This window comes from Physeter macrocephalus, chromosome 17, assembly GCF_002837175.3.
Source record: "Physeter macrocephalus isolate SW-GA chromosome 17, ASM283717v5, whole genome shotgun sequence".
Taxonomy (NCBI): domain Eukaryota; kingdom Metazoa; phylum Chordata; class Mammalia; order Artiodactyla; family Physeteridae; genus Physeter; species Physeter macrocephalus.
In genome coordinates this window covers 43471029-43498641 of record NC_041230.1, presented here as the reverse complement: position 1 = coordinate 43498641, position 27613 = coordinate 43471029, and the positions used below count along the sequence as shown (strand labels likewise).

The 27613-nt window shown below is 39.3% G+C and overlaps 2 protein-coding genes across 3 annotated transcripts in view; one reads left to right on the top strand and one right to left on the bottom strand.

Moving 5' to 3' along the window:
- Positions 1 to 27613, top strand: part of GLG1 (golgi glycoprotein 1) — a 161119-nt gene that overhangs the window by 27219 nt on the left and 106287 nt on the right. The gene's annotated exons all lie outside the window — the stretch shown is intronic.
- Positions 7683 to 8048, bottom strand: LOC102991802 (60S ribosomal protein L36-like). The gene is given in 1 exon segment (XM_055079218.1): positions 7683 to 8048. A coding segment is annotated over 1 exon segment (351 nt). The 5' UTR covers positions 8034 to 8048.

The window sequence follows — 27613 nt, the reverse complement described above, 5'->3', positions numbered from 1 at the left end:
CCGTTGCGAAGCACAGGCTCCGGACGCGCAGGCTCAGCGGCCATGGCTCACGGGCCCAGCCGCTCCGCGGCATGTGGGATCCTCCCAGACCGGGGCGCGAACCCGGTTCCCCTGCATCGGCAGGCGGACGCGCAACCACTGCGCCACCAGGGAAGCCCCAAGAACTGGCTCTTAATAAATGCAGAACTTCCAGGACACATCTACCTTTTTTCAGCTAGTTAAAGATTACTGAAATGCCTTCTTAGACCATGTTATCTTGGAAAAACATTGTTTCAAAGGTCTCTTCTTAAATCTTGTTTTAGCTGGTTGATTCAAGATAACCTATGCAAACGGTATTTTGGGGGAATTAAAACAAAGCAAAACCAACATCACTAGACCGGATAACTTTCTTTGTGTACTGAAGTCACAGCAGAGTAGAATTAGGAGTACATCTTCAGACAATGCTCCCATATTCGCATAGATTCCATATGTCCTGGCAGGCATATGGATTTTGTTTCTTCCCCTCCTTTTTTTATTCAGTAGTGCATATATAGTTTTAATACATAAAAATTAAAGTCAGAGCACAACCAAGTTTATAATGGACAACTGTAATATCCTATTTTAGCTTTCCCTACTTTCAACTCTTAGTTCTTTATTTTTGTATTTATCTAATTTTTAAGTAGAATACTTACATTGTTCTCTTTTTTTATTAGACATTATCTCTTGATTTCTTGCAAACTATCTACATTTTATCCTCATAAAACACACTTAACAGTATTTACTCTGAAATTGAACTTTGTAGAGCAAGAAATCCTACAAAACTAAGGGATAAAATAGACTGTGCTGCACCACAGACAGGATTCATACAAGTCCGTGGCTTTAGAATGTGGCATTAATTGGCCAAGTTCTACAGAAAGCTTTGACTTACTCTAATTAGATCAGTTTTGGTCCGTTTCATTCTTGTCTCAGTCTCATTCATCAATCATGAGTAATCAACATACTCATATACTAAACAGTTTCTTAAAAAAGAGATCAAATTCATTGCTACTTAGGTCTGATTAGTTAAAAAAAATAAAAGCAAACAAATGAAAAAACCTACAAAAATCCACAAAGTTGTGTCTTACTCATTTTTTCAATTTTAACAGAGAATGGGGAGCAAGTCTAAGTCATTGCAGTAAGAATGTTTCAATGTGAAGTCAGAATACTTCAAGCAACTATCGATCGCCCCTTTGTGTTTTATGATTTTCATTTTTATATTTCTGTTATAGATTACAGTCTTCTAGCTATGTTTCTTTTGCATTTCTGGATCCACAGTCATGACCAATATTAACTCTGTAGAGTTCTTTCATTAGAAAACATTTCTAGAGTCTACTTTTTGTTGATGATTTCCTTTGTGATTCAAACAGTATCAGAATAGATATACTTAGAACTTGTATGAACCTGGTTTTTATTTTATTTTATTTTTTAATTTTTATTTATTCGTTTATTTTTATTTTTGGCTGCCTGGGGTCTTTGTTGCTGCACGCGGGCTATTCTTCGTTGCGGTTCCCGGGCTTCTCATCACGGTGGCTTCTCTTGTTGCAGAGCACAGGCTCTAGGCGCGCGGGCTTCAGTAGTTGTGGCACTCGGGCTCAGTAGTTGTGGTGCACGGGCTTAGTTGCTCCATGGCGTGTGGGATCTTCCCGGACTAGGGCTCAAACCCGTGACCCCTGCACTGGCAGGTGGATTCTTAACCACTGCGCCACCAGCGAAGTCCTTGAATCTGGTTTTTAAATTTGGAAAAGTTTTACTCTGCATGGGAACAGCTAAGGGTATATGTCTGGTTAATTTGAGACCCTCCTGAATTGGCATTCAGTTTTTAAATTTCTCTTAATAACTACTGAAAGCGCCATTTATATAAAACTCAGCAGTAAATTTATTTTCTCTTCTATAAACAGGTACGTACTAGGCAGCACAAATAAAAAAAACTCTTGCCTTGGCTTGGCTTTTCGCTAGTCCTAGAGACTTACTTCTTCTTCATGGTTATCAGAGCCTGGATACGCTTTGCTATTAGCAAAAGTGAATAGGATGATCCTTTAAAAGTTATTTTTGGTGTATTTATATTGAAGCCCAGGTCTGTGGAGGGTGGGGTCCCATGTATAAAGTATGATAGGAGTCATTAGAAGTTTGCCCTTAATAACATCTTGACGTCTGTTTTTCTAAATCAGAATTGGTACATGATTTCCTCTAAGAAATAAAAATAAAATATTTCTTCAGGTACTCACTCAGGATCATGAGTAAACAGAACGTTGTCAGTTATATTTTAAAGTGAAAAGAATAAAAAATAAACTTTATCTTCAGTAAGCTTCATTGTGTTTTGGCTTAGCAGTTCTTGTTAAAGCATTACTAAATAGCTATTAAATTGAAATCTAGAATAGATCAATTCTCTAATTTCTTCACAACCTTGTTTTATCAAGCACTCCTTTATGCCTATTTGTATCTTAGACTAGAAATTGGCAAACTGCAGCCCATGGGCCAAATCCAGACCACAACCTGTTTTTTGTATGTCTCTGGAGGTAAGAGTTGTTTTTACAGTTTTTGAAAGGTTAAAAGAAGATACACAAGACTGTAGAGATTGTTTATAGCCCACAAAGCCTAAAATAATTACTCTATGTCCCTTTACAGAACAAATTTGTTTTAGACTATAATATATAATGTATGTGCAACTTTTTATTTTTATTTATTTATTTATTTTGTGCAACTCTTTTTAAATGGTTTACAATCCATCTGAATACCGTCACCTTCAGTAAGAAAAATGTCTTGCTGTATCTCATTACATATCCTTCATTTTTATAGGAATTCACCAAATTTGTTAGTTTTTATAGTTGATATGGACTTTAAAATTTAAAAAAAATTTTTTTAATTGAAGTATAGTTGATTTACAATGCTGTGTTAATTACTACTGTACAGTAAAGTGATTCAGTTATATATACACACACACAAACACACACACATTCTTTTTTTTTTTTTTTGACCACACCATGCAGCTTGTGGGATCTTAGTTCCCCGACCAGGGATTGAACCTGGGCCCTTGGCAGGGAGAGCCCGGAGTCCTAACCACTGGACCTCCAGGGAATTCTCAACATTCTTTTTTAATATTCTGTTCCATTATGGTTTATCATAGGATATTGAATATAGTTCTCTGTGCTATACAGTAGGACCTTGTTGTTTATCCATTATATATACAATAGCTTACATCTGCTCACCCCAACCTCCCAATCCATCCCTCCCACAACACCCTCCCTCTTGGCAAACACCAATCTGTTCTCTATGTCCGTGATTCTACTTCTGTTTCATAGATAGGTTCATTTGTGTCTTATTTTAGATTCCACATATAAGTGAAATCATATGGTATTTGTCTTTCTCTTTCTGACTTCACTTAGTGTGATAATCTCTAGTTGCATCTGGTATGGACTTCTGTTAATCAGAATCTGTATACCTGACACTGTGGACTTTAATTAAACTAGCTTGGAGTTTGAGACAGAAAGACAGTACCCCGCAGGTACTTGTGCTTACTCTTGTGCTTGCTCTTCGGTGCGTGCATTTTTGTGATGCTGCTTTAGGAATGGTAATGAATTTGAATATTGCCATTTCTTCATAGATGCAACATTTTCTCATTGATACCTTTGCCTACTGCATAGCGTGTGTTATTTCTTTGAGGCTGTATTTTGATGTTAAATTGGGTGGTGTGGTTGGTTTGGCTGAGAGGTTTTTTTAAAAATAAATTTATTTATTTTAGGCTGTGTTGGGTCTTCTTTCTGGTGCGCAAGATTCTCTTTGTGGTGGCTTCTCTTGTTGCAGAGCATGGGCTCTAAGCACGCGGGCTTCAGTAGTTGTGGCACATGGGCTCAGTAGTTGTGGCTCGCAGGCTCTAGAATGCAGGCTCAGTAGTTGTGGCGCATGGGCTTAGTTGCTCCGCGGCACGTGGTATCTTCCCAGACCAGGAATCGAACCTGTGTCCCCTGCATTGGCAGGCGGATTCTCAACCACTGCACCACCAGGGAAGTCCCTGGCTGAGAGTTTTAATAGAAAAGTTTTAGTAGAGCTATAAAAGAAAAAACCTGGTTATAATGCTTTGTCATTTATCATATTTTATTGCTTCTGAAACACTTTTTATTTTTCGCCTTAACATTTTTAAAAATTTTATTTATTTTTGGTTGCATTGGGTCTTCGTTGCTGCGTGTGGGCTTTCTCTAGTTGTGGTGAGCGGGGGCTACTTTTCGTTGCCATGCATGGGCTTCTTATTGCAGTGGCTTCTCTTGTTGCAGAGCACGGGCTCTACGTGCGCGGGCTTCAGTAATTGTGGCTCATGGGCTCTAGAGCGCAGGCTCAGTTGTTGTGGCGCACGGGCTTAGTTGTTCCGCGGCATGTGGGATCTTCCCAGACCAGGGCTCGAACCTGTGTCCCCTGCATTGGCAGGCGGATTCTTAACCACTGCGCCACCAGGGAAGCCCCACATTAACATTTTGGAAATCAGAATGTATCTTAAATTTTATGACATAATTAATTGGCAGTTTTCCCCCCCGTGGTGCATAAAATAATGGTTCATCTTAAAATCAATAAGGCATGGTTCATATATTCTACTCACTTATATTAACTGTTAGGTGCATTGTTTTCTTGTTCCTTATATAAATTTTTTAATAGGTTTTTAAAAAATTATTTATTTATTTATATATTTAGGCTGTGCCGGGTCTTAGTTGCGGCACATGGGATCTTCCTTGCAGCATGTGGGATGTGTTTTTTTTGTTGTTTTTTTTTTTAATATATTTTAAAAAAATTTTTTATTTCTTTTTATTTTTGGAAGCAGTGGGTCTTTGCTGCTGCGCGTGGGCTTTCTCTATTTGAGGCGAGCGGGGACTACTCTTCGTTGCGGTGCGAGGGCTTCTCATTGCGGTGGCTTCTCTTGTTGCGGAGCATGGGCTCTAGGCACGCGGGCTTCAGTAGTTGTGGCACGAAGGCTTCAGTAGTTGTGGCTCGCGGGCTCTAGAGTGCAGGCTCAGTAGCTGTGGCGCACGGGCTTAGTTGCTCCGCGGCATGTGGGATTCCCGGACCAGGGCTCGAACCCGTGTCCCCTGAATTGGCAGGTGGATTCTTTTTTTTTTTTTGCAATACGCGGGCCTCTCACTGTTGTGGCCTCTCCTGTTGCGGAGCCATAGGCTCTGGACGCTCAGGCTCAGCGGCTATGGCTTATGGGCCCAGCCGCTCCGCGGCACGTGGGATCTTCCCGGACCGGGGCACGAACCCGTGTCCCCTGCATCGGCAGGCAGACTCTCAATCACTGAGCCACCAGGGAAGCCCAGATGTTTATTTTTCGTTGCGACATGCGGACTTTTTAGTTGCTGCATGAGGGCTTCTTAGTTGCAGCATGCATGCAGGATCTAGTTCCCTAACCAGGGATGGAACTTGGGCCCCCTGCATTGGGAGTGTGGTTAGAGTCTTACCCACTGGACTACCAGGGAAGTCCCTCTTTTTCCTTATATTGATTCCACCCCTTTTTACTTATTTGGATATTGCAGCCAAAATTCATTATTTTGGAAATCTTTAATCATTAAAGGATTTGTTTGGGGATTTATTTTAATTCTGAGATTTGTAATTTGAATTAGATAATAAGCACCATCATCCATATCTGGTCAACAGAGCAATTTAGGAAAATCAATAGTTAACATAGTGTTTTGAGTAGCACAGTATCCTGATCTGTTACTGTTAGTTAACAGGTGGCCTGCAGCCTGGTCTTTTGTGTTAGTTACGAATTTGCTGAATGTACTGTAGAAGAACATTAACCAGAAAACCAGTTTAGCTTTATCCTTACCTGCAATTTTCTTGGGTGTTTGCAACTGAAACACCCTGTGAATTTATAGTAGTATCCTGTTGATGGGAAATAATTAGAAATTATATAGTAATTGTTTTTTAGGCCTTTAGTATCTCTGAAAGTAAGCCACTTTGTATTACAGAGACGATACATTTTTTAAAGCTTATTTTAATGTAGAATCACAAGTCAGTAACTTCAAAAAAGGCAAGCCAAATAAAAGCAGGAGGAAGGGGTCACTAATGCCAACATTAAATATACAGGCGTATTTAAGTCAGTGATTCTAAACTCTAGTTGTACCTAGAGCGATTTTTAAAATATCAGTACCCAGAGGTCTCAGGTAAATTAAATTATAATGCCTGGAATTGGTTGCTGGCATTGAATTTAAAAAATATTTTAAGATACTGTTGTGTTACAAAGGCAATATTTTTGTAGATATACCCATTAGTTAGTACTTTCTTTGCTCCTCATACCTTCTTGCTTCTCTAAGCTTCCATCTAGGACCACTTTCCTTCTGCCTACAATACATTTTTTAGAATATCTTTTAGTGAGGGTCTCCTGCTGGCCAGCTGTCAGGTTTTGTTTGTCTGGAAATGTCTTTATTCTACCTTACTCTTAAAATATATTTTTTGCTGGGTCTAGGTATCAGTTATCTATTTCTGACTGACAAGCCATCCCAAACTTAATGACTCAAAAACAACAACTATTTCCTCATGAATCTGTGGGTCAGCAGTTTGATCAGGGCTCAAGGGGATGGCTTGTCTCTGATCTACCTGGTGTTTCATTCATCTACTTGTAGTCAGTTGTCACGTCAGCTGGGAGCTGGACAGTCCAGATGACCTCACTTATATGTCTGGTGGTTTGGTAAGGTGAGAAGGGAACTGGGCAACATATCTCTCAGCTGGCTAGGCTAAATGCCTTCATGTGATAACTGGGTTCAAAAAGCAATATAGGGACTTCCTTGGTGGCGCAGTGGTTAAGAATCTGCCTGCCAACGCAAGGGACATGGGTTCGAGCCCTGGGCCGGGAAGATCCCACATGCTGTGGAGCAACTGAGCCCGTGCACCACAACTACTGAGCCCAAATGCCACAACTACTGAAGCCCGTGTGCCTAGAGCCCGTGCTCCGCAACAGAAGCCACCGCAATAAGAAGCCCACGCATCGCAACGAAGAGCGTCCCCCGCTCGCCGCAACTAGAGAAAGCCCACGTGTAGTAACGAAGACCCAATGCAGCCAAAAATAAATAAATAAATTTATTTAAAAAAAAAAAAAAAAAAAAGCAATGTCAAGCTCCAATGCACAAGTACTTTTCAAGCTTCTATTGTCATATTTGCTAGTGTCTCATTGACCAGAGCAAGTCAGATGGCCAAACCCATATTCCAAAGGGTGGAGAAATTAGATTCCATCTCTTTATGGGTAGAGGGACAATGTCACATTCAAAGGGATGTGCATTAAGAAATGGGAGGGATTTGTGGCCTTAAAAAATCAATAACAGTGTAGAATTTTAGGTTGGAATATTTTTTTCTTTCAGCACATTTTCTTTCCACTGTCTTTTGGCTTTCACTGTCACTGTTAAGCAGTTAGTTAGTTCCTATGGCTTCTTTTCAGATTTTCTGTGTTCTCTTGATCACTATGATTTGTCTTGGTGTGAATTTCCTTTTATTTCTCGACTTGAGCATTATTGAGTTTCTTTTGATTTGGTGTCTTTCATTCTTTATGGAAAATTCTCAGCCGTTATCTGCCTCCACCCCACTGTTTCTCTTCTTGAACTTCAGTTAAGTTAGATTTCTTGCTATTTTTTCATGTTTATTTATTTTTTACTCTAAAGTTTTTATTATGCACAGAGAGGGGAGGGGGCTCAGTCCTTGGCAGCGGCTTTCCTCTTGGCAGCCAGGACATCACTCGGGTCCTGTTGCCTCTTGGCATGGATGTGTGTCCCCACTCTTTTCTTGATGAACTTGAGGGCCTGTGTGTCCTTGCAGAACTTGAGCATGTCCCAAATGCTCTGCTTGTATGAGGCAAAGCCTCATACTTCTCAGATCATGTCCCTTAGGGACTTGGTGTGCTTGGCGAGGCATCTGTGGCAGTGGCTGTGCCTCAGCTTGCTCATGTTCTTGGTCACTTTGTGGCCCTTGTTGAGGCCCATGACCATGGGGTAGTACAGAGCCGTGGCTTTGTTCCTTAATGGCTGCTGAGGCAGAGTCTTCATATTTATTAACTTTTCATCTTCATGCTACATTCTGGGTAATTTCTTTTGACTTACCTTTCAGTATACTAATTTCCTCTATAGTTATACCCAGCTGCTTAACTCTTCTACTTAAAAAAAAAAGTTAAATTTACCATAGTTCATCATTTTTTCCTTTTTTAAAAAAATTAATGTATAATTTACATGTAGTAAAATTTGCTTTCTTTTTTTTTTGGTTTGCAATCTACAAGTTTTTTTTCTATTTATATTGTACTTTTTATTTATTATTTATTTATTTGGTTGTATTTATTTATTTGGTTGTGTTGCGGCTCGCAGGCTCCTTAGTTGCAGCAGGTGGGCTCCTTAGTTGTGGCATGTGAGCTCCTTAGTTGTGGCAGGTGGGCTCCTTAGTTGCGGCAAGTGGGCCCCTTAGTTGCAGCTTGCAGCTCCTTACTTGCAGCACACGGGCCCCTTAGTTGTGGCATGAGAACTCTTAGTTGCGACATGCATGTGGGATCTAGTTCCCTGATCAGGAATCGAACCCGGGCTCCCTGCATTGGGAGCACTGAGTCTTAACCACTGTGCCATCAGGGATGTCCCTGCAATCTACATGTTTTAATATTCATTCCTTTTATCTGTAAATTTGTGCTTTTGCTAATAGCACACTCTTAATTACTATTGCTCTACTGTAAGTCTTAAAATCAGGTAGTATTCCAACTTTCTTTTACAATATTGTTAGGGTCTTCCATTTCCAATCTGCTAGATCACTTTTTATATTTTCCTGTTCCCTAAAGATTTTGTCAAGTTTATTTCATTTCTTTAACTCTGTTGTACTAAAAGGGTTCTATTGGACCCAATTTTAGTTTTTCAGTTTCTTTTTTGAAAAATAATATTTGTGAATATGGATATCTCGTGACACCTATTCTTTTTTAGAAGTCTTTCAGAGAACAAAGGGAATATTTACTTTCTATTTTACAATTATATGGATGCGTTGAGCCCTTTTGTAACTCTTAAGATACCATTTTTGTAGTTAATGTTAAGCTTTCACAGAACACAGTTGAAAATTCAGAATTTTTCATTTTCTGCTCATAATGACAAAGAGAGGAACATTTTTAAAAAAAAAAAATTTATTTATTTATTTAGGCTGCACCAGGTCTTAGTTGCAGCACATGGGATCTTTGTTGCAGCATGCAGGCTTCTTAGTTGCAGCATGCGGGCTTCTTAGTTGCAGCATGTGCACTCTTAGTTGCGGCATGCATGTGGGATCTAGCTTCCCGACCAGGGATCCAATCCAGGCCCCCTGAATTGGGAGCGTGGAGTTTTACCCACTGGACCTCCAGGGAAGTCCCAAAGAGAAGAACACTGACAGAAGAATATACTTCACAATTTTATGAGTTAGAAGATAAACGTAAAGAGACAAATAGCACTGTAAACACATGTATTTTGGTATGGTAGCCACCAGCTATATGTGGTTAATGAGCATTTAAAAAGTTCATTTGAGATGTGCTATAAAATACACATGGGATTTCAAAGACTTGGAAAGAGAAAAGAAATTTAAACTTTCTAAATTTTTACATTGCTTACGTGTTGAAATAACATTTTGGACATATTGGATTAAGTAAAGCATATTAAAATTAATTTCACCTATTTCCTTTTTTGTGTGTTTTTTTTGTTTGTTTGCTTTTTTGCGGTACACGGGCCTCTTACTGTTGTGGCCTCTCCCGTTGCGGAGCACAGGCTCCGGACGCGCAGCCCGTCCGCGGCATGTGGGATCTTTCCGGGCTGGGGCACGAACCCGTATCCCCTGCATTGGCAGGCAGACTCTCAACCATTGTGCCACCAGGGAAGCCCTCCTTTTTTTTTTTTAATGTGGCTACTAGGAAATATAAAATTGCATATGTTGCGTACATTGTATTTCTGTGGGACAGCAGTGGTCTATACTCTAATAGTATAGAAGCAACATTTCAGACTGAGTCTTTAGATGACAATATCCTAGGTAAACTTTCTGAAACTCAAAGTTCAATTGAGTGAACAAACTATTTCTTAGGATAAAAATGAAATATAGTATTCTCAGTTATTCAGCAAGAAGGTCTTTATCATGCAGTATTTTGTGACACGTATCTAGAACACCTTCTTTTGCAAGAAGGATGTGTGACAGTGTTTGTACATCTTTTATGACGTTTTTGCACTCAGATTTACCAGACAAGTGGACAAATGCTGAAGTCAAGTGTGTATATAAAGGTGAATAGAAGGATATAGGTATTGTAAAAATGAAAATATTCTTTGGATTTATTATTCTGATTGGTTTTTATTAATATATAAATGAAAATGTTTTGCAGAGGTGAAGCAGTCAGTTCTGTTTTCAACAAAGATTATGAGGTATCAAAATTTTCAAAACTATTGCATTTTGATGATGCAAGTGCAAGAAGAACCAGACATAATGATAAATTAGAATCTAGTAGAGATGTTTTTGGATTCTGGAATCAGTATTACAAGGTGGGTATGTTCCAGGTTTGTGATTAACAGTTGATAGGCATCTGGGTATGTATACCTTCAAACTCAGGAAAATATAGAATAAATATTGGGTTTACTGTGTTAAAATATATGTTAAGGGCTTCCCTGGTGGCGCAGTGGTTGAGAGTCCACCTGCCGATGCAGGGGATACGGGTTTGTGCCCCAGTCTCGGAAGATCCCACATGCCGTGGAGTGGCTAGGCCCGTGAACCATGGCCACTGAGCCTGCGCGTCCAGGCCACAACAGTGAGAGGCCCGCGTACAGCAAAAAAAAAAAAAAAAAAAAAAAAATATATATATATATATATATGTGTTAAGATTTCTAATAGAATTTTTCACTTTCATTTTATTCTGCCCTAAATTATTCATAAAATATTTTTCAAAAGTAATTAATATAAGAAATGATAAATGATTTTTTCCTGTTGTTCTAAAGGTTAAGTATAGCAAATATGATTATTCTATCATCTCTGTCTGATAATTTCAATAACTGAAGGCTTTTAAGATCTGTTTGTCTTTCTGCTGATTCTCATTCATGGTATCTTGTTTTCATAGTATGTTTAGTTATTTTTACTGTATGTTGCTCATTGTCTTTTGGAAAATTATTTGTAGGAATAATTCATGACTTAGATGAAAATGCTGTTTTTCAGAAAGGATTGTTATTTGTTTCTGTCAGGCAATTTGGACCACTACCAGTCCAGAACCACCTTAAATCGGTTGCATAGTCTTGAGGTTTTCTGAAATGCCTAGACAGTATAAATCTGTGGAAGGGCTAGTTTACTGGCAGTTTGTCCTTGAGTTAAGAGCGTAGCCTTTTGAGGGAATTCCCTGGCGGTCCAATGGCTAGGACTCCTCACTTCCACAACTGGGGGCCCGGGTTCAATATATCTGGTCGGGAGACTAAGATCCCGCAAGCTGTGCAGCGTGGGCAAAAAAAAAAAAAAAAAAAAAAAAAAAGAAGATGGGAAGATGGGCAGGACTTGGGCTTGGGTTCTGCCCACATGGCCCTTAAAAAAGGAGGATCCGTTTTGATCCGTTTAGCAAGTACCTTCAAGGGAAAAGTGAGCTTTTGAGCTCTCCTGTGTTTCTGGGCACCCCATTAACTTTGGCTGCAGTTTAGTAATACCTACAGTATTGTTAGCTCTTCATTGCTTTCTAGAAGATTTTTTATCTTCCAACATTTTTTTAAAGATTTTTATTTTTATTTCTTGACTGCGTTTGGTGTTTGCTGCTATGCATGGGCCTTCTCTAGTTGAGGTGAGTGGGGGCTACTCTTCTTTGCGGTGTGTGGGCTTCTGTCGTTGTGGAGCACGGACTCCAGGTGCGCAGGCTTCAGTAGTTGTGGCACGCAGGCTCAGTAGTTGTGGCACATGGGCTTAGTTCCTCCGCGACATGTGGGATCTTCCTGGACCAGGGCTTGAACCCGTGTGCCCTGCATTGGCAGGCAGATTCTTAACCACTGCACCACCAGGGAAGTCCCTTACAACTGTTTTAGTTGTTTATAGTTTGAGAGTTATTCCAAAAAATTTAACCCACCATTACCAGAAATGGATTACTGCGTACATATTTTTTAAAGCTTTTTTATGTATACCAGATTTAAGTTACTATTGATTAAGCATTTTGCAAATAGAAAATGTATGTGGAACTATAAAAATTAAATAGCTGGAAGTCACATTTTATAAGGGGGGACCTAAGAGTCATTAAAGTCAAGGGTAACATTCATTTCAGTTTAAACACACACACACACACACACACACACACACACACAACACAGATGAAACAAAATGTTTTTGTTATCTTTAGGGTTTTAAGTTAGTCAGATATGTTTGTGGCTGTAGGAAGTTGAGTGTTACCAGTGTGGAAAATTCAGGCCTGATATAAAAAAAAAAAAAAGGTTACCACAACACTGATTGATGGCGGTTATAGTGCCTGGATGACAAAAGATCACCCACCTTATACTCATGAATTGTGACATGCTTAGTGGAAATGTAAGGTTAAAACTTTTACAACAACCTTATTTTGAAAATAGTTTAATCCAGTGATCTGTATTTATTTTAGGATTCAATTTTTTTAGTGAGCCATTTTTCTAAGCTACTTTATATATATGCAGCAAAGCAGTTGTAATTTGACATTCTCTGGCTAAATCTACAGGTGAGATGTAAAAGAATGTGATGTAATAATTTTATTTCCTTCTACTAAAAACAAATTTTTCTTATTTTCTATTATATTTACATGCTCTGTAGCTAAGGAAATGACAGTTTTTCTTGACACTTAACAAGTGGCTTTGCTTGCCACTCCTCTTTAAGAATGTGGTTTATGGGAGTTCCCTGGTGGTCTGGTCTAGTGGTTAGGATTTGGCACTTTCACTGCTGTGGCCTGGGTTCAATTCTTAGTCGGGAAACTGAGATCCCATAAGTTGTGTGGCGCGGCCCAAAATTAAAAAAAGAATGTGGTTTTATAATGTCATTCTGGACTACACAAGCTAGGAATTAAGGTATTTAAGTATTATAGGAAGGTCAAATATTTTGGTAATTTGCAGTAGGCTGTGGCTGTGATTCTTGGGTCTTGAGGTTAGTGGTCTTAAATTAGACATGTCTTTTCTTGAACAGCAAAACAAATGTGTTATTTTTTAAATTATTTTGATATTTTATTTTATTATTTCTTTATTTATTATTTTGGCTGCACCGCACGGCATGTGGGATCTTAGTTCCCCGACCAGGGATCGAACCTGAGCCTCCTGCATTCGAAGCTTGGAGTCTTAACCACTGGACCTCCAGGGAAGTCTCAAAACAAATGCTTAAGAGCCGTGTGTCAGAGACATGGCAGAAGGGGAATCAAATTTGTGTTATGGTGAAGGGATGCTTAACAGCTGGTACTTTTGTCTCCACTCATATTGTATCTTATAGTTGACACAGGCAAAAGAAATAAGTTAATAAATGTAGTTGTGCTGTAAGGAATGAAACTTTTGCCCCTTACGTGATTTGATAACTGTGTGCCTGGTAACATGCTCACACAGTAGTTAAGGTCAACACTGATGCTTGCATTTTGCATGATGAATTATGTCTTGGTTCATTGTCAGCTGAGAAAGTCACTTTAAAGTCAAACTGGAGTTATTCCAAGCATTGAATAATTCATAATGCTTTGAATTGCAAAATTGAGTGTGTTAATTTTACCAGGCTATAAGATTTACGACATTTTTACATCAGTGATCTAGAACATTGTTATGAAAACATAAGCAAGTTCTCTTCCACACTTGTCTTTTTGTTTAATATTTTTTGCTTTCTCTCTTGGCTCTTGCATTCTTGTAGTAGTTGTAGCAGCAATTACTACAAACCAACAGCAGCAAAACTCTATTTTATTCTTTTTCTGAGAAAACAAGCATGGTGACTTCTTTCCAAGGCTAATTACATGTTATCCATGGGCCTTCCAGAGAGGCAGGCATTTTATTTTTAATAGTTGCACAAAACTCCCATTTCATTTGTTTTGCTGTAAGACGATCACTGAAATCCCCCTCCAGGATTTCAGTACACTATAGCTGCGGCCAGGGATGTGTTAATAGAATTTATATAATACTGAGCTGTAAATTTAGTAGTTTGCCATCTGCCCATTAAAAAACAAATGAGACTTCAAATACGCAGGTTAAAATTTAGTAACTCTTCTAGGCCTTCTTGAAAATTGTGATTTAGAAGGCTGACAGATCCTATTGAGATTAGATAGATATAGGATATGAAAGTGTGTCTTTTTACTTTTGGAAGATGTAAGAGAGAAGTTGCTGTTAATGTGCTGTGGAAGTTAACAGCCCCGCCCATTTGCTAGAGAATAGAAAAATTAATGTCTTAAAATTACTGTGTTCCTTTTCCCCATATCTCCTTAAATTTGATTGGGTAACTTCATTGCGTTTAACATACAGAATACATAATCCTACTGAATTTCTTTGAAAGAAAGAGGACCTTTACTGTATTGTCATTACAACTTTAAATAAACATGGGCTAGATTACAGAGTGGTAAAATTATTCTGTTTCTTTCACCTTTGTTTTATCAGAGTGAGATTTAAGTATAAAGTGTATGTTCCTCACTATGTCAGGAGTTATGATTCTTTTGTAATAACAGGAAGTCCTATCCAAACTAGCTTAAGCTAAAAAGATAATTTACTTCTGTAAAGATAAGGTATAACACTGGTTTAGGGCTTAGCTAAATACTCATCCTCTTAGCTGAGTTCACTTCTGGGCAGGCTTCCTTCACAGCCTCCACCTGGTGGCTGGCAAGGTGGCCAAAGTAGCTCTTATCCCTACACCTCCATCTGTGCCAGCATTGTTTGCAAATATTTTATTGTTTATCATTGTCCAAGTCCCTGAACCACTTAAGAATATTTTGGGGAGTTTTATTTTTGAGTCACCCAAATCAAAAACAGTTCTGTGTCCTAGGAAACAAATGTTTTGAATTCACTTTTTTCATTAGAATAAAGAGATACTTGTCAGTTTGCTCATTTCACATTCTAAAGAGTTGGCATTGTAAACGTCACTGAAATCACCGTGAGCCAGGCTAGAGCTGAAGGAGATGTTCATAGCACAGGTAATTGAATTTACTGTGCTCCTTCCACCAAAACACAGAACAGAGGAGGCACATAGCACACGCACACGCTCGCTAGCATGCACTCTCTCTGTCTCTTTTAATGAAAGGCAAGTCCAAGAGGCCAGTGCTTATGTTCCATAACCCAAATTGTAGATCCCAGCTGTTAGTCCTTAGCAATAACTTTGAGAACTTCATAGTAAAGTTTTGGTGTTTTGCTGATTTAAAGTTTTCAACCTCTATGCAATCATATTTCCCTATTTTAAATATAATTTTAAACCTTTTCTAGTCAGAGATGTTGTCATCATTCTATAAGCAAGAAAAAGTAAATGACATTTGGGTAACTTACACTTTATTTTCTCAACAAAAATGTGTCCCGGGTTTCCCTGGTGGCACAGTGGTTGAGAATCCGCCTGCCGATGCAGGGGACACAGGTTCGTGCCCCAGTCTGGGAAGATCCCACATGCTGCGGAGCGGCTGGGCCCGTGAGCCGTGGCCGCTGAGCCTGCGCGTCCGGAGCCTGTGCTCCGCAATGGGAGAGGCCACAACAGTGAGAGGCCCGCGTAACGCAAAAAAATAAAATTAAATTAAAAAAAATAATAAAAATAAAAATAAAAAATGTGTCCCCTTTGTAACCCCCACACACACACTTTTTGGCCACTGTTACCATTTTTTATTTCATATGTTAAATAGTTGGAAAAGCTATACCACATTATCTCCAGCTCATAGGTCAAGAGACAAGATTGGATCCCTGTGGAATAGGCTATGTCATTTTAGTCAAGACTTTCTCCTATAAAAAATTCAAAACACCAGATTTGAAGAGACCATTGAGGAGTCTGAAAGATTTCCTTAGATTATTTTCCTGGGCAAGGACATTTTCCTTTTCTCAGCTTCTCAGTTAGTTGTAGTTTTGCAGCACCTTAAACATTTTCTCCTCTGACGTTTACACTCTTCATGTATTATAAATACTTTTCATCCACACCTCAGCAATATGTGTTGTTTAAAATAATTAACATTTAAATATTTCTATTGTTTCTTTAATTTTCTGCAAGCTGTTTTTATTTTCCTAGCATGGAGACTAAACTACGGTAGAGAAAAATTTTGTTGTATCTTCTACTTCCCCAACAGTTATTTATTATGTACTTTCTACATTGTAGGTACAAATCAGGGATACTCTTTCTGTCTCTCCAGAAATTTCTGTCTCATACAGTATGGTATGATATATGAAAGGCAGATTGGAACAGAACAAGGCATGGAGGCCACACACACAAAAAAAGAGAGACCTGCTCAGAGATTGTCATCTAGAAAATGAGGATTTGGATTAAAGCGATGACAGAAAGAAAGGAGATTGACTAAATCTAATACTGAAAAAAGATGACTAAGGAGAGCTTGCTAAAGGACTAAGGTAGGGGACTTGCAGGAGAAAAAGGAATCAAAAGTAAACCCAAAGTTCCATTGGGTATGTGGGCATTGCTTACTGGGGGAATGATGATGCCATGGTAGGAAAAGAATTAACAATAATTTATGTAGATACTTCCTCTTCCAAGAGGTAGAGCTTAACTCCCCATTCCCCTCTTGAGTATGGGCTGAACTCAGTGAATTGCTTCCAAAGAGTAGAATGTGGAAAGGTAGAAGGGAGTGATTTTACAGTGGAGAAGCCTGGCAAATACTTCCTTGGCCGGGTGATCAAAGTTGGCATCATCAGCATGTATGCCCTTGATATGATGTGTTGACAATGGCAGTTCTTCCCCAAAACCTATATCCTATGAGAAAAACATCACACTAACTGAAGTTGAAGGACATTGTACAAAATACCTGACCAGGCTTCCACAAAAACTGTCAGGTCATTAGAAACACTGAAGCTAAGGAGATCAGACTAAATCCTGGATGGCAATAATGTTTGACCAAATATCTGGGCACCTGTTGGCCCAGTGAAGTTGACACATAATCTTGTGTCATTGTCCAAAACTAAGAGAGGATGGAGGGTTAAAGAAGATAAAAGGTTAAGGAGGAAGAGAGTTGTTTTTTTAAACATCGAAAACAGCAGAAAGCCAAAACATGGGATAGAGAAGATGACTCTTAATGATAAAGATCACATAAAGCAGGAAATCAGGAAGTGTGGTCTGACTCCTCATTTAAAAAGTGAAAGGAAGATGCACTGTCAGTGACAGAATGGATAATAGAAGTAAGTTAAATTTTCATTTTACAGTTGACCTTTGAACGTACGGATTTGAACTACACAGGTACACTCATAGGTAGATTTTTTTTCAGTAAATAAATACTACAGTACTACGTGATCAGAGGTTGGTTGAATTCGCAGATGTGGAACCACAGATACAGAGGGCAAACTCTAAAGTTATCCTCGGATTATTGACTGTGAGGAGGGTCTGCACCCTTAACTCCCCCTAGTTGTTCAAGAGTCACCTGTATTTTATCTGCCCCTCTCTTGGGATATCCCTTTTCTTCTAACTACTCCAGTTCCAACGTAGGGCCAAAGTAACTAACTTTGGGGGGAAAAACAAGTGTTCCCCCCACCCCCACCCCTCTGGCCCAAGAAAGAAAGCAGATTCTTCACATCCACTAAAAATGTCTTGAGGTTCTCAAGTACTCAGATTTATGAATGTGTATCCATGGATACAAGGATAAAAGTCATATAGGTTAAAGTTAAACTTACATGTTATAAAGCAGGTGCTTGGCGAGTTAACAAATATTATAAAATCCTAACTTACTCATAACCTTTTAGGTACAGTCTTCAATAATATAGTTCAAACATTTATGCACACTTTCATTTTATTATTCATCCTTTATAATTGAATTCATGGAAGACTGGCTTTAGGCCAGAAAGCAGTAAATTAAATTTGAAATGCTTCTTTCTGCTAGTATTTAGCACTTGCATTTTTCTTCCCATTTTTTCCCTCTAAGCCCAATAAAATATTCTAATAATTTCACAGTGATACGCCTTAAGAGGTGATAATGCCAAAGGTGAAATATTGCTGGGCAAGTAGTACCTCCACTCAGTAGCTTAAAAATTTGCCACCTGGTAAACACAGTATTTAAAATCAACATTTAAAATTCTCCTAGGTATGTAAGTATATAATGTATGAAAATCAGATTATGAAAGTTGAGGACCATCTGTAAATAAAAATGCAAATATTTTGAATTCTTAATTACCCACAGTTTCATTGTTTTACTCCTTTCTTTAGTGTGTGTCTAACATTTTTAAATGTTCTCCTGGGCTTTGATCTAGCAGTGTCTGCAAATTGTGTTCACCGTCACCCAGTCACATACTCTTAGCGTAGCCTATACTCCATTGCTTCTTAGACCCTGATAGAGCTTCCTGCCTATTTTAGTACCTAAAACTCTCTATGATTAAAATTTCTCTCAAATGAGATTCTTACTGCTTTACTTCATCTAACTTAGTATAAAATAAAATGGATAACTATCCAGTGAATAAAGATCCCTAAAAATAAAATGAAACTCACAACTCAAATATTATGTAGTTATAGAAAGGTTTGTGATGTTTGAGATAAAGATTTACAAAGCTATTAAATCAGAGACCCTGGGTTCCCTCTAGTTTTGCTAACTATGCCAATTTTATGGGGGATTGAGGGAGAAATTGGTCAGTAGGAAAAGTATAGACTCACCCTGCTGATTCAAGTGTGGAGGGTGAATCTTCCTCCTGCTAAATAAAGTACTTCACTGTTCTGAACAGTGACAATCTGAATACATTTTCTTTATGGGATTGCGATTAAGTTAATTAAAGACATATTATTAGGGTTGTTCTTATCTGCCTACATAATGTAAACAACCTACATACAGTTAGACTGTTAGTTTTAGCTCTATTTTTATACCTTGGCTCCAGACTTTAGGTTATTTTCCATATAACCTGCCTAACAGGGTGCTCCATACAAAAATTGGTTAAATAAACGTGCTTGAGTTAGCCTCAAACAAAAGCATACGTTTTGTGGAGAGAAGTCCATTTCTCCTAGTAAAAAAACTTTAAACTTTCTAGTAAAAGAACTTCTGGTATTTAAAACCAAGGTTTATAATGTGATAAAAATATTCAATATTGTTGCCCGTTTCCATCATCTTGCTTTTCTCCTATAGGACTGTTTCACTTTCTTATAGTAAAAGCAAAAGGGTATTTGTGTGTGTGTGTGTGATTTAGGAATTTAGAGTTAACTCACCCGCTTATAATTGTTCCTGTATGAATTAGTGACTTTTTTCCACAGAAATTGTTTCTATCCTAGGCTAATTGTTTGTGAGCCATTGCTCAACCTGTTTTCAGAATGGGAGCACATTTTATTTGCTCAAGAAAAACATAATTAATAAAGTTAATCTGTTGCTAAGTAAAACCATATGAAATTCCAAAGCAAAATGCAAATATGAGTTTATGTGTTCCAAAGCAAGTTCCTTAGCATAAGGAAGTGATAGAAAGCCCAGGCATGATCCTAGTTCTTGCTGTACAAAAAGGAGCTAGCAGGAGACTTTCTTCTTTGCCGCCATCTGCAGTATGTGAATTAAGAATATTAAGAATCTGGTTAAAACACATTAACAGTTATCTTGATGTTATGCATGGTTATTTTATACAGAAATGTAAAAATAGTGGCAAATCATTCTTTGAAGAAGAGAATCACATTTTAAATGTATTGATGGAGTTAGTGATTTAAAGGAAATTTGTGCTAAGTTTTAAGTTTTTTGGTTTTGTTCTGTACGGCAAGTCCCTTCACAACATGAATAACTGACCTATTTTATTTTGTTTGTCTGAAACAAAGCCACTAAACAAGATAAGATTATGATTTGGGGAATTTGGTGACCTGATTCAAAGAAGGAAAAATTGTAATTTGTGAACTTTTAAACTACCACAGTGATCATTTGATCAGTATGTGAGAATAGTCCATTTAGTTAATATCTCCAAGCACAGCTATAACTGTTTTTTAAATTATTTTTTTCCATTTTACCACAAAATCCTATAAAATAAACTGAAGGAAATTACATGTTTTTATATTAGCATCTCATCTTTATTGGGGTATCTATCAGTAGGTCCACTGTTGAGCAGAGAGCTAATTAAAGTGACAAAGCAATGATGTTGTTGAATTTGCAAGTTGAGGAAATGAATATTAATAAGATCCATCCCATTAGAAAATAATTTTATTCATGCACTTTGCCAAAGTTCTTGGGTATAACATAGTTCTTTCCCTGACTAGTCATTTTCATCCTCATTTAATGATGTCCCATCTGACTTTCAGTGACCAACTGATATTTAGCAGTAATATATTCAGAAGAGTGTAGGAATCTCAACCCATTTATTGAAAAAATTCTGTCTTAAATATTTTCAAACAAAGTAGGGTTTAAATAAGTAGTACTGAGGAATTGTACAACTTGGTTTTTATTCCCCAAGACTGTTTTTGTGAGCATAGTAATTCCCAAGTATCTCTTTAAAGATCGTTTTGTGTTGTGCCTGGTTCTTAAAGACTTATGTTACTGAGGTTTAGCATGGTTGTAAACTATGTTACCATGGTTAAGAATGTTGGATGCATATGCTTTGGGTTGAAGGGTTTTTTTGGTTGGTTTTTTGTTTTTGCTGCGCCACGCGGCTTACAGGATCTTTGTTCCCCTACCAGGGATTGAACCTGGGCCCACAGCTGTGAAAGTGCAGAGTTCTAACCACCAGGGAATTCCCGTGGTTGAGGATTTTTAATAATCCCATGATAAATCTTGATGGATAATTTGTATCTTTGTATATGTGAGTCCTGCTATTATCAGATGGCTACTTCTATAAAAGAGCTGTTTATTACACCAAATTATGGAATTTGGATATACGGTGAAAACTCAGCTTTTAACATCTACAAGAAGACCAAAATAATGGCAAAGTGTAATAAGAACTAGAATGGAAACTGCTATCGAGTTCATATTTTAAAGAATGTTCCAGGAGATTCTTTGGCGGTCCAGTGGTTAGGACTCCGCACTTCTACACCGGGCCAAAAAAAAAAGAATGTTCCAGAAAATTGCCGTTTGTCTAACACTGTTAAGCTAGAATCTGTCAAGACAGATTTTGAGCAAAGATAAAACAGGGTCCTGTGACTCACCCATGGACTTAAGTACAAATTAAGAGGGAAGATTTCTCTTAAGAAAGGGAGAATGGAGAACTCTCCCTGAATCTTTGCCCGCACCGACTCTTCTGAGGTGTGGCTGCAACGACACTGTAAAGGCAAACCCCATGGGAAACTGCTCACATTCTTCTGGCCCTTGTGCTTGAAGTGACCCGGCCTAGTTTTGATATTTTTTTAAAGGCAGTTGTAGAGGAGACTCAGCGGTCCACCTCATACACACCACTGCTGCACTTCCACACTGGTGAATTAGCGGCGTATTTACAAGAAACCAGGTTTCCCTTCCCATTTTTTTCCACACACACACAGTATTTTATTTTTACAAGAGGTAAATAAACTGACACCAGGCATTGTAACTGGATGACCACAACAAAAGCAACAATGATTGCAATTACGAAACACGAAACACACTCATACTATGTCATAATATTGACATTCAGTCCAATAATCCTCCACTGTAACAGCTCCTTTACTTTGCAGTGAAAATTGATTTGTATATTTTTTGCCTCTTGAGTCCTTGTGGGATTTTTTTTTTTTTTTTTTTTTTTTAGCCTCTCCCGTTGCGGAGCACAGGCTCTGGGCGCGCAGGCTCAGCGGCCATGGCCCACGGGCCCAGCCGCTCCGCGGCATGCGGGATCCTCCCAGACCGGGGCGCGAACCCGGTTCCCCTGCATCGGCAGGCGGACGCGCAACCACTGCGCCACGAGGGAAGCCCCCTGTTTTTTTTTTATTCAAACAGAAAGTCACAAAAATTATAGTCATCTTCATCAGTTCACTCAGTCCCATGTAATTAATTTTTTTTTCACCTCCTCATTTTTTAAAAGAGTGGTATAATAAAATATATATTTGATCTTTGTTTTCAGTTCCTGGCACAGAACTCCGAAAACCCTTGGAATTTCCTGAGTAATAGAATTTGTTACTTCATAACACGCCCCTTTCATTACACTTGAGTTTATGCTAATGAAGTGATTTAAGACGGGCCCCTAGATAGCCTGAGAATGGGCCGGTCATCAGGAGTGGTTAGAAGGTTGGAACATTCAGTCCCGCCACCAGCCTCCAAGGATGGGGTGCGATGGCTCTCTGGAGACTGAGCATTATAAAAACTCAAACTAGAAGACCTGGGGAGCTTCTGTGTTGGTGAACAGATCAAGGTGCCAGGAGGTGACATGCCCTGTGTGGACCTGAAGCTCTGTGGCGCCTTCCCTGACATTGCCCTATGCATCTCTTCCATTTGACTGCTCCTTTTATAATAAACTGGTAAATGTAAGTAAAATGTTTTCCTAAGTTCTGTGATTTGGTCTAGAGAGTTATTAAACTTGAGGGGGGGGTCGTGGGGACCCGCAAATTTGTAGCCAAGTCAGAAGAATTACAAGTGTCCTTGGGACCTTAGATTCACGACTGGCATCTGAAGTAAGGGCAGTCTTGTGAAACCGAGCCTTCAACTTGTGGGATCTGCCCTAACTCTGGGTAGTTAGTGTGACGATGAAAATTAATCAGTAGTCAGTATATGAAAGTAGTGGAAAATTTTATTTGAGGATTATAACTTGGGAAGAGCATCTCAGAAAGCTCCCAGAACTGTTCCTCCCATTGGAAGTCAAAACACAGTTACATAAGTTTTTTTAGACAGAGGGCTGTACATTAAATGATGTATTATTGACAGTTTACACAGTCCAGGTCTAAGCATGGCCCTTACAAGATCAAGAAGGAATGTTATCTTTTAAGGAGTTGTCTTGTTGATTTTAGGAGAATGTTGCTCTTTGCTTCACTTGAGCAGGTATTTCTTCTGATGGGGGAGGTTTGATTGATGCATAAAGCAGATACACAGTAGGCGGGGAGAGAGGAGGCCAGAGGGCAGAGAAAATTTTTTATGTTTAAATTTTTCTTGTCTTGCCATAGAATATGAATTTTATTTCACAGTGTCAGAACTAAATTGACACCCAGTTAACGTAGGAGAATCTGAGAGCTGGTATCACAAAGAGTAAGCTCTGCTTGGGACTTCCCTGGTGGTCCACCTTCCAATGCAGGGGACGCAGGTTCGATCCCTGGTCGGGGAACTAAGATCCCACATGCCGCGGGGAAACAGTCCATGTGCTGCAACGAAGACTCAGTGTAGCCAAAAAAAAATCATAAGCTCTGCTTTGTTTTTTTGTTTTTTTAAAAAAAATTAATTAATTAATTTTTTGGCTGTGTTGGGTCTTTGTTTCTGTGCGAGGACTTTCTTTAGTTGCGGCAAGCGGGGGCCGCTCTTCATCGCGGTGCGCGGGCCTCTCACTATCGCGGCCTCTCTTGTTGTGGAGCACAGGCTCCAGGTGCGCAGGCTCAGTAATTGTGGCTCACGGGCCTAGTTGCTCCACGGCATGTGGGATCTTCCCAGACCAGGGCTCAAACCCGTGTCCCCTGCATTGGCAGGCAGATTCTCAACCACTGTGCCACCAGGGAAGCCCTCTGCTTTGTTTTTATGTGTTTAGTAGGTATTAACATTTGCATTAAAAAATACATAAGAATAAATTTGCTCAAAGAAAGTGCACAACCTAAAAATTGCAAGTTATGTTTTATTTCGGGACCTTGCTGAGGACTATAGCCCAGGAGACAGCCTCTCAGATAACTCTGAGGAACTGCTCCAAAGAGGTAAGGGAGGAGCTAGGATATATAGGAATTTTTGCTGAAAAAGAATCATGTAGTTGAACATCAAAAGATTACTGCTAAAACAGTAAACACTGCTAAAACACAAAAAACACCAGACATTTCAAGTTAATTATTTTATTGATACGCATCTTAACTATTTAGGGCCAGTATCCTGTTTTTTCTCCATCCTGAATTCGCCTTATAGCACACTGTGGCACTGTGGCAGGGCGGGGGCTGCAGTGGCTGCTGGCTTGGTGGTGGCCACATTTCCTGTTTACTGGAATGACAGGCAACATCCTTTGTCCACAAAAGTAAAGATCCAACTTAACAGAAAGAGATAATATTCTTCCTAGATTTGGAAGACCTGCAGGTCAGTTCAGTGCAATTGCAGTCAAAATCCCAGGAGGCTTTTTTGGGGGGCTAGGGAATAGAAACTGACAAGCTGAGTTTTGCATTTATATAGAAATGCAAGTGAGCTAGAATAGCTAAAACAGCTGAAAAAGAATAAAATTGGATGACTTGCATTACTTGTATTTCAGCACTTATTATAAAGATTTACTATAAAGTAATCAAGACTGTATGGTAGGGCTTCCCTGGTGGCGCAGTGGTTAAGAATCCGCCTGCCAGTGCAGGGGACACGGGTTCGAGCCCTGGTCCAGGAAGATCCCAAATGCTGCGGAGCAACTAAGCCCGCGTGCCACAACTACTGAGCCCGCGCACCTAGAGCCCATGCTCTGCAACAAGAGAAGCCACCGCAATGAGAAGCCCGCGCACTGCAATGAAGAGTAGCCCCCACTCACCACAACTAGAGAAAGCCCGCATGCAGCAACGAAGAGCCAACACAGCCAAAAATAATAATAAAATAAAAATTTTTTTTAAAAGACAGTATGGTATTGTCAGAAAGATAAACTTATAAACTTGGGGTTCACAAAATGGCTGTGTGTTTTGTAAGTAAAGTTTTAGTGAAACAAGGCTAAACCTATTTGTTTACATATTCCCTAGGTCTGCTTTTGATCTACAGTTACCAAATTGAGTATAACCGAGACTATATATGGCCCCCAAGCCTAAAATACTGTCTATTCAGTGGTTCAGAATAGAAAGTTGATAAATAGGTCCACATATGCCTGATTGTTACCTGAAAACTAATTTCACCTCTTGGTGGGTGTTGAGCCAAAAGATACAACCAAGCCAAAGACTGGGAGAAGGAAGGATTTGTTACATGCAGCAAGTAAGGAGGAGAACACGGGAGATCTTTCCCAGAGCAGCGTCTCCCTGAACAGCAAAACTGGGGAAGTTTTAAGCTAAGGGTACATGCATATTCAGTAAGGGGCTTGAACAGAGGAGCATTCAGCATAGAACTGAGGCAGAGGTTGAGTCCAAGCTTTAGCTGATTAAAGTCATGAGGGTCCGAAAAGGTCAACGTTATAATTCCTTACATTCTGGCCAGTCTGGGGTTCTTAGCATGTAGTTGCCATTCTCCACCTGGATGGGGCCTTAGTTCCTGTTGAACAGCTCAAAGATATATATCAGATTGTCATTTATATCCCTTGAGAAGGAGCTAGGACTCTGTTTTATTGCTGAACTATTGTTTCTTTTTTTTTTTAATATTTATTTATTTGGTTGTGCCGGATCTTAGTTGTAGCAGGTAGGCTCCTTAGTTGCGGCTCATGGGCTCCTTAGTTGCCGCATGCGGGCTTCTTAGTTGTGGCATGCAAACTCTTAGTTTCCGTATGCATGTGGGATCTAGTTCCCTGTCGAGGGATGGAACCCAGGCCCCCTGCATTGGGAGTGCGCAGTCTTAACCACTACGCCACCAAGGAAGTCCCTGAACTATTGTTTCTTGACTGCTTTTCCTCTGTTCCTGCATTCCTTTGTTCACTTAGGATCATAAATTGCTGAGACCTGTTAAGGGCAAGCATTGTGGCCTGGCTTAGACTACAAAATGGCTTAGGCTTAAAATGGCTTCTTTTATGTCAAAAAAGGCTGTATCTGGTTCTTTTCCTCCGGGGATCCTATACCCTATCTGCCTACATGATCAAATGATTTTCAACAAAGATGCCAATCAAAAAGGAAAGGATAGTTGTTCAAGCACAATTTGTTGAGGAATCTGTTGTGTTTATATGGGAAGAAAATTAACTTCAGCCTTACATCACAGCTTCACAAAAAATAACTTGAAATGGATCATAGATATAAATTTAAAAGTTCGTTAAACAAAATTTGACTGAGTAAAAATGTAAAGATCTTACTGGCCTTATTCAGTGATTCATGAATAGGACAGCATCCCATCTAGCAATTAGAAAGGAGCTCTGAAGAGCTATACAAAATGAGTGGCTTTTATAGGTGAAAGGGGACAGAAAAAGGAAATTTCTAGCAAAGAGTGTGTTGTTTCAGGCAAGGTCACCGTCCTTTGGGGGACAGAGGGGTCTCGGGCAGATTACCTCACTAGTGCTGACCAGTAATTAACCAGATTGACTGGTTAAAGGTTACATTCCTGGTAAAGACTGAAACTGCAGTTAGGTTAGGTATTGTCTTGATTTGCTGATGTGGGGCCATTTTGGGCCTGCTCTCTCTTTTTTTTTACAAGCTAAAAATAAAAATTCTAGAAGAAGATACAGAATATTCATCAACTCACAGTGGGCAAAGATTTCTTAAGACATAAAAGCACTAACTATAAAAAGAAAAAATGGATAAATTTGATTACATAAAAATTAAAATTTCTGCTCTTTAAAAAGCACTATCAGGACTTCCCTGGTGGCACAGTGGTTAGGAATCCACCTGCCAATGAAGGGGACACGGATTTGAGCCCTGGTCCGGGAAGATCCCACATGCCGCGGAGCAACTAAGCCCGTGCGCCACAACTACTGAGCCTGCGCTCTAGAGCCTGCGAGATACAGCTGCTGAGCCTGTGTGCTGCAACTACTGAAGCGCACGCGCCTAGAGCCTGTACTCTGCAACAAGAGAAGCCACTGCAGTGAGAAGCCCACGCATCGTGATGAAGAGTAGCCCCTGCTCGCCGCAACTAGAGAAAGCCTGCGCGCAGCAACAAAGACCCAACACAGCCAAAAATAAATAAAACTGAACAAAATAAAATAAAATAAATAAAAAGCACTATCAGAAAATGAAATGGCAACCACAGACTAGGAGAAAATATTTGTAACACATATATCCATCATATGATGTGTCTAGAATAAATCAAGAAGTCTTAAAATTCAGTAATAGTAAACTCAATTTTTAAAAATAAAAAGATTTGAACAATGATTTACAAAAAAATGATATTAGTGGCCATTTATCACTTGGAAAAACTCTGTATATCATTAGTCATCAAGGAAATGCAAATTAAAACCATGAGATACCACTTACTATCCACTAGAATGGCTAAAGTTAAAAACATGAGCAATTGTTGGCAAAGAGGTGGAGCAACTAGAACTCTCATGCATTGCTAGTGGGGTGGGTTCTCAATTGGTGTAACCACTTTGGAAAACTGTTTGAATTAAAAATTTTTTTTTTATTGAGGTACAGTTGATTTTCAATATTAGTTTCAGGTGTACAACACAGTGATTCACAATTTATATAGATTATATTCCATTTAAAATTATTATAGGGCTTCCCTGGTGGCGCAGTGGTTGCGCGTCCGCCTGCCAATGCAGGGGAACCGGGTTCGCGCCCCGGTTTGGGAGGATCCCACATGCCGTGGAGCGGCTGGGCCCGTGAGCCATGGCCGCTGAGCCTGCGCGTCCGGAGCCTGTGCTCCGCAACGGGAGAGGCCACAGCAGTGTGAGGCCCGCGTACC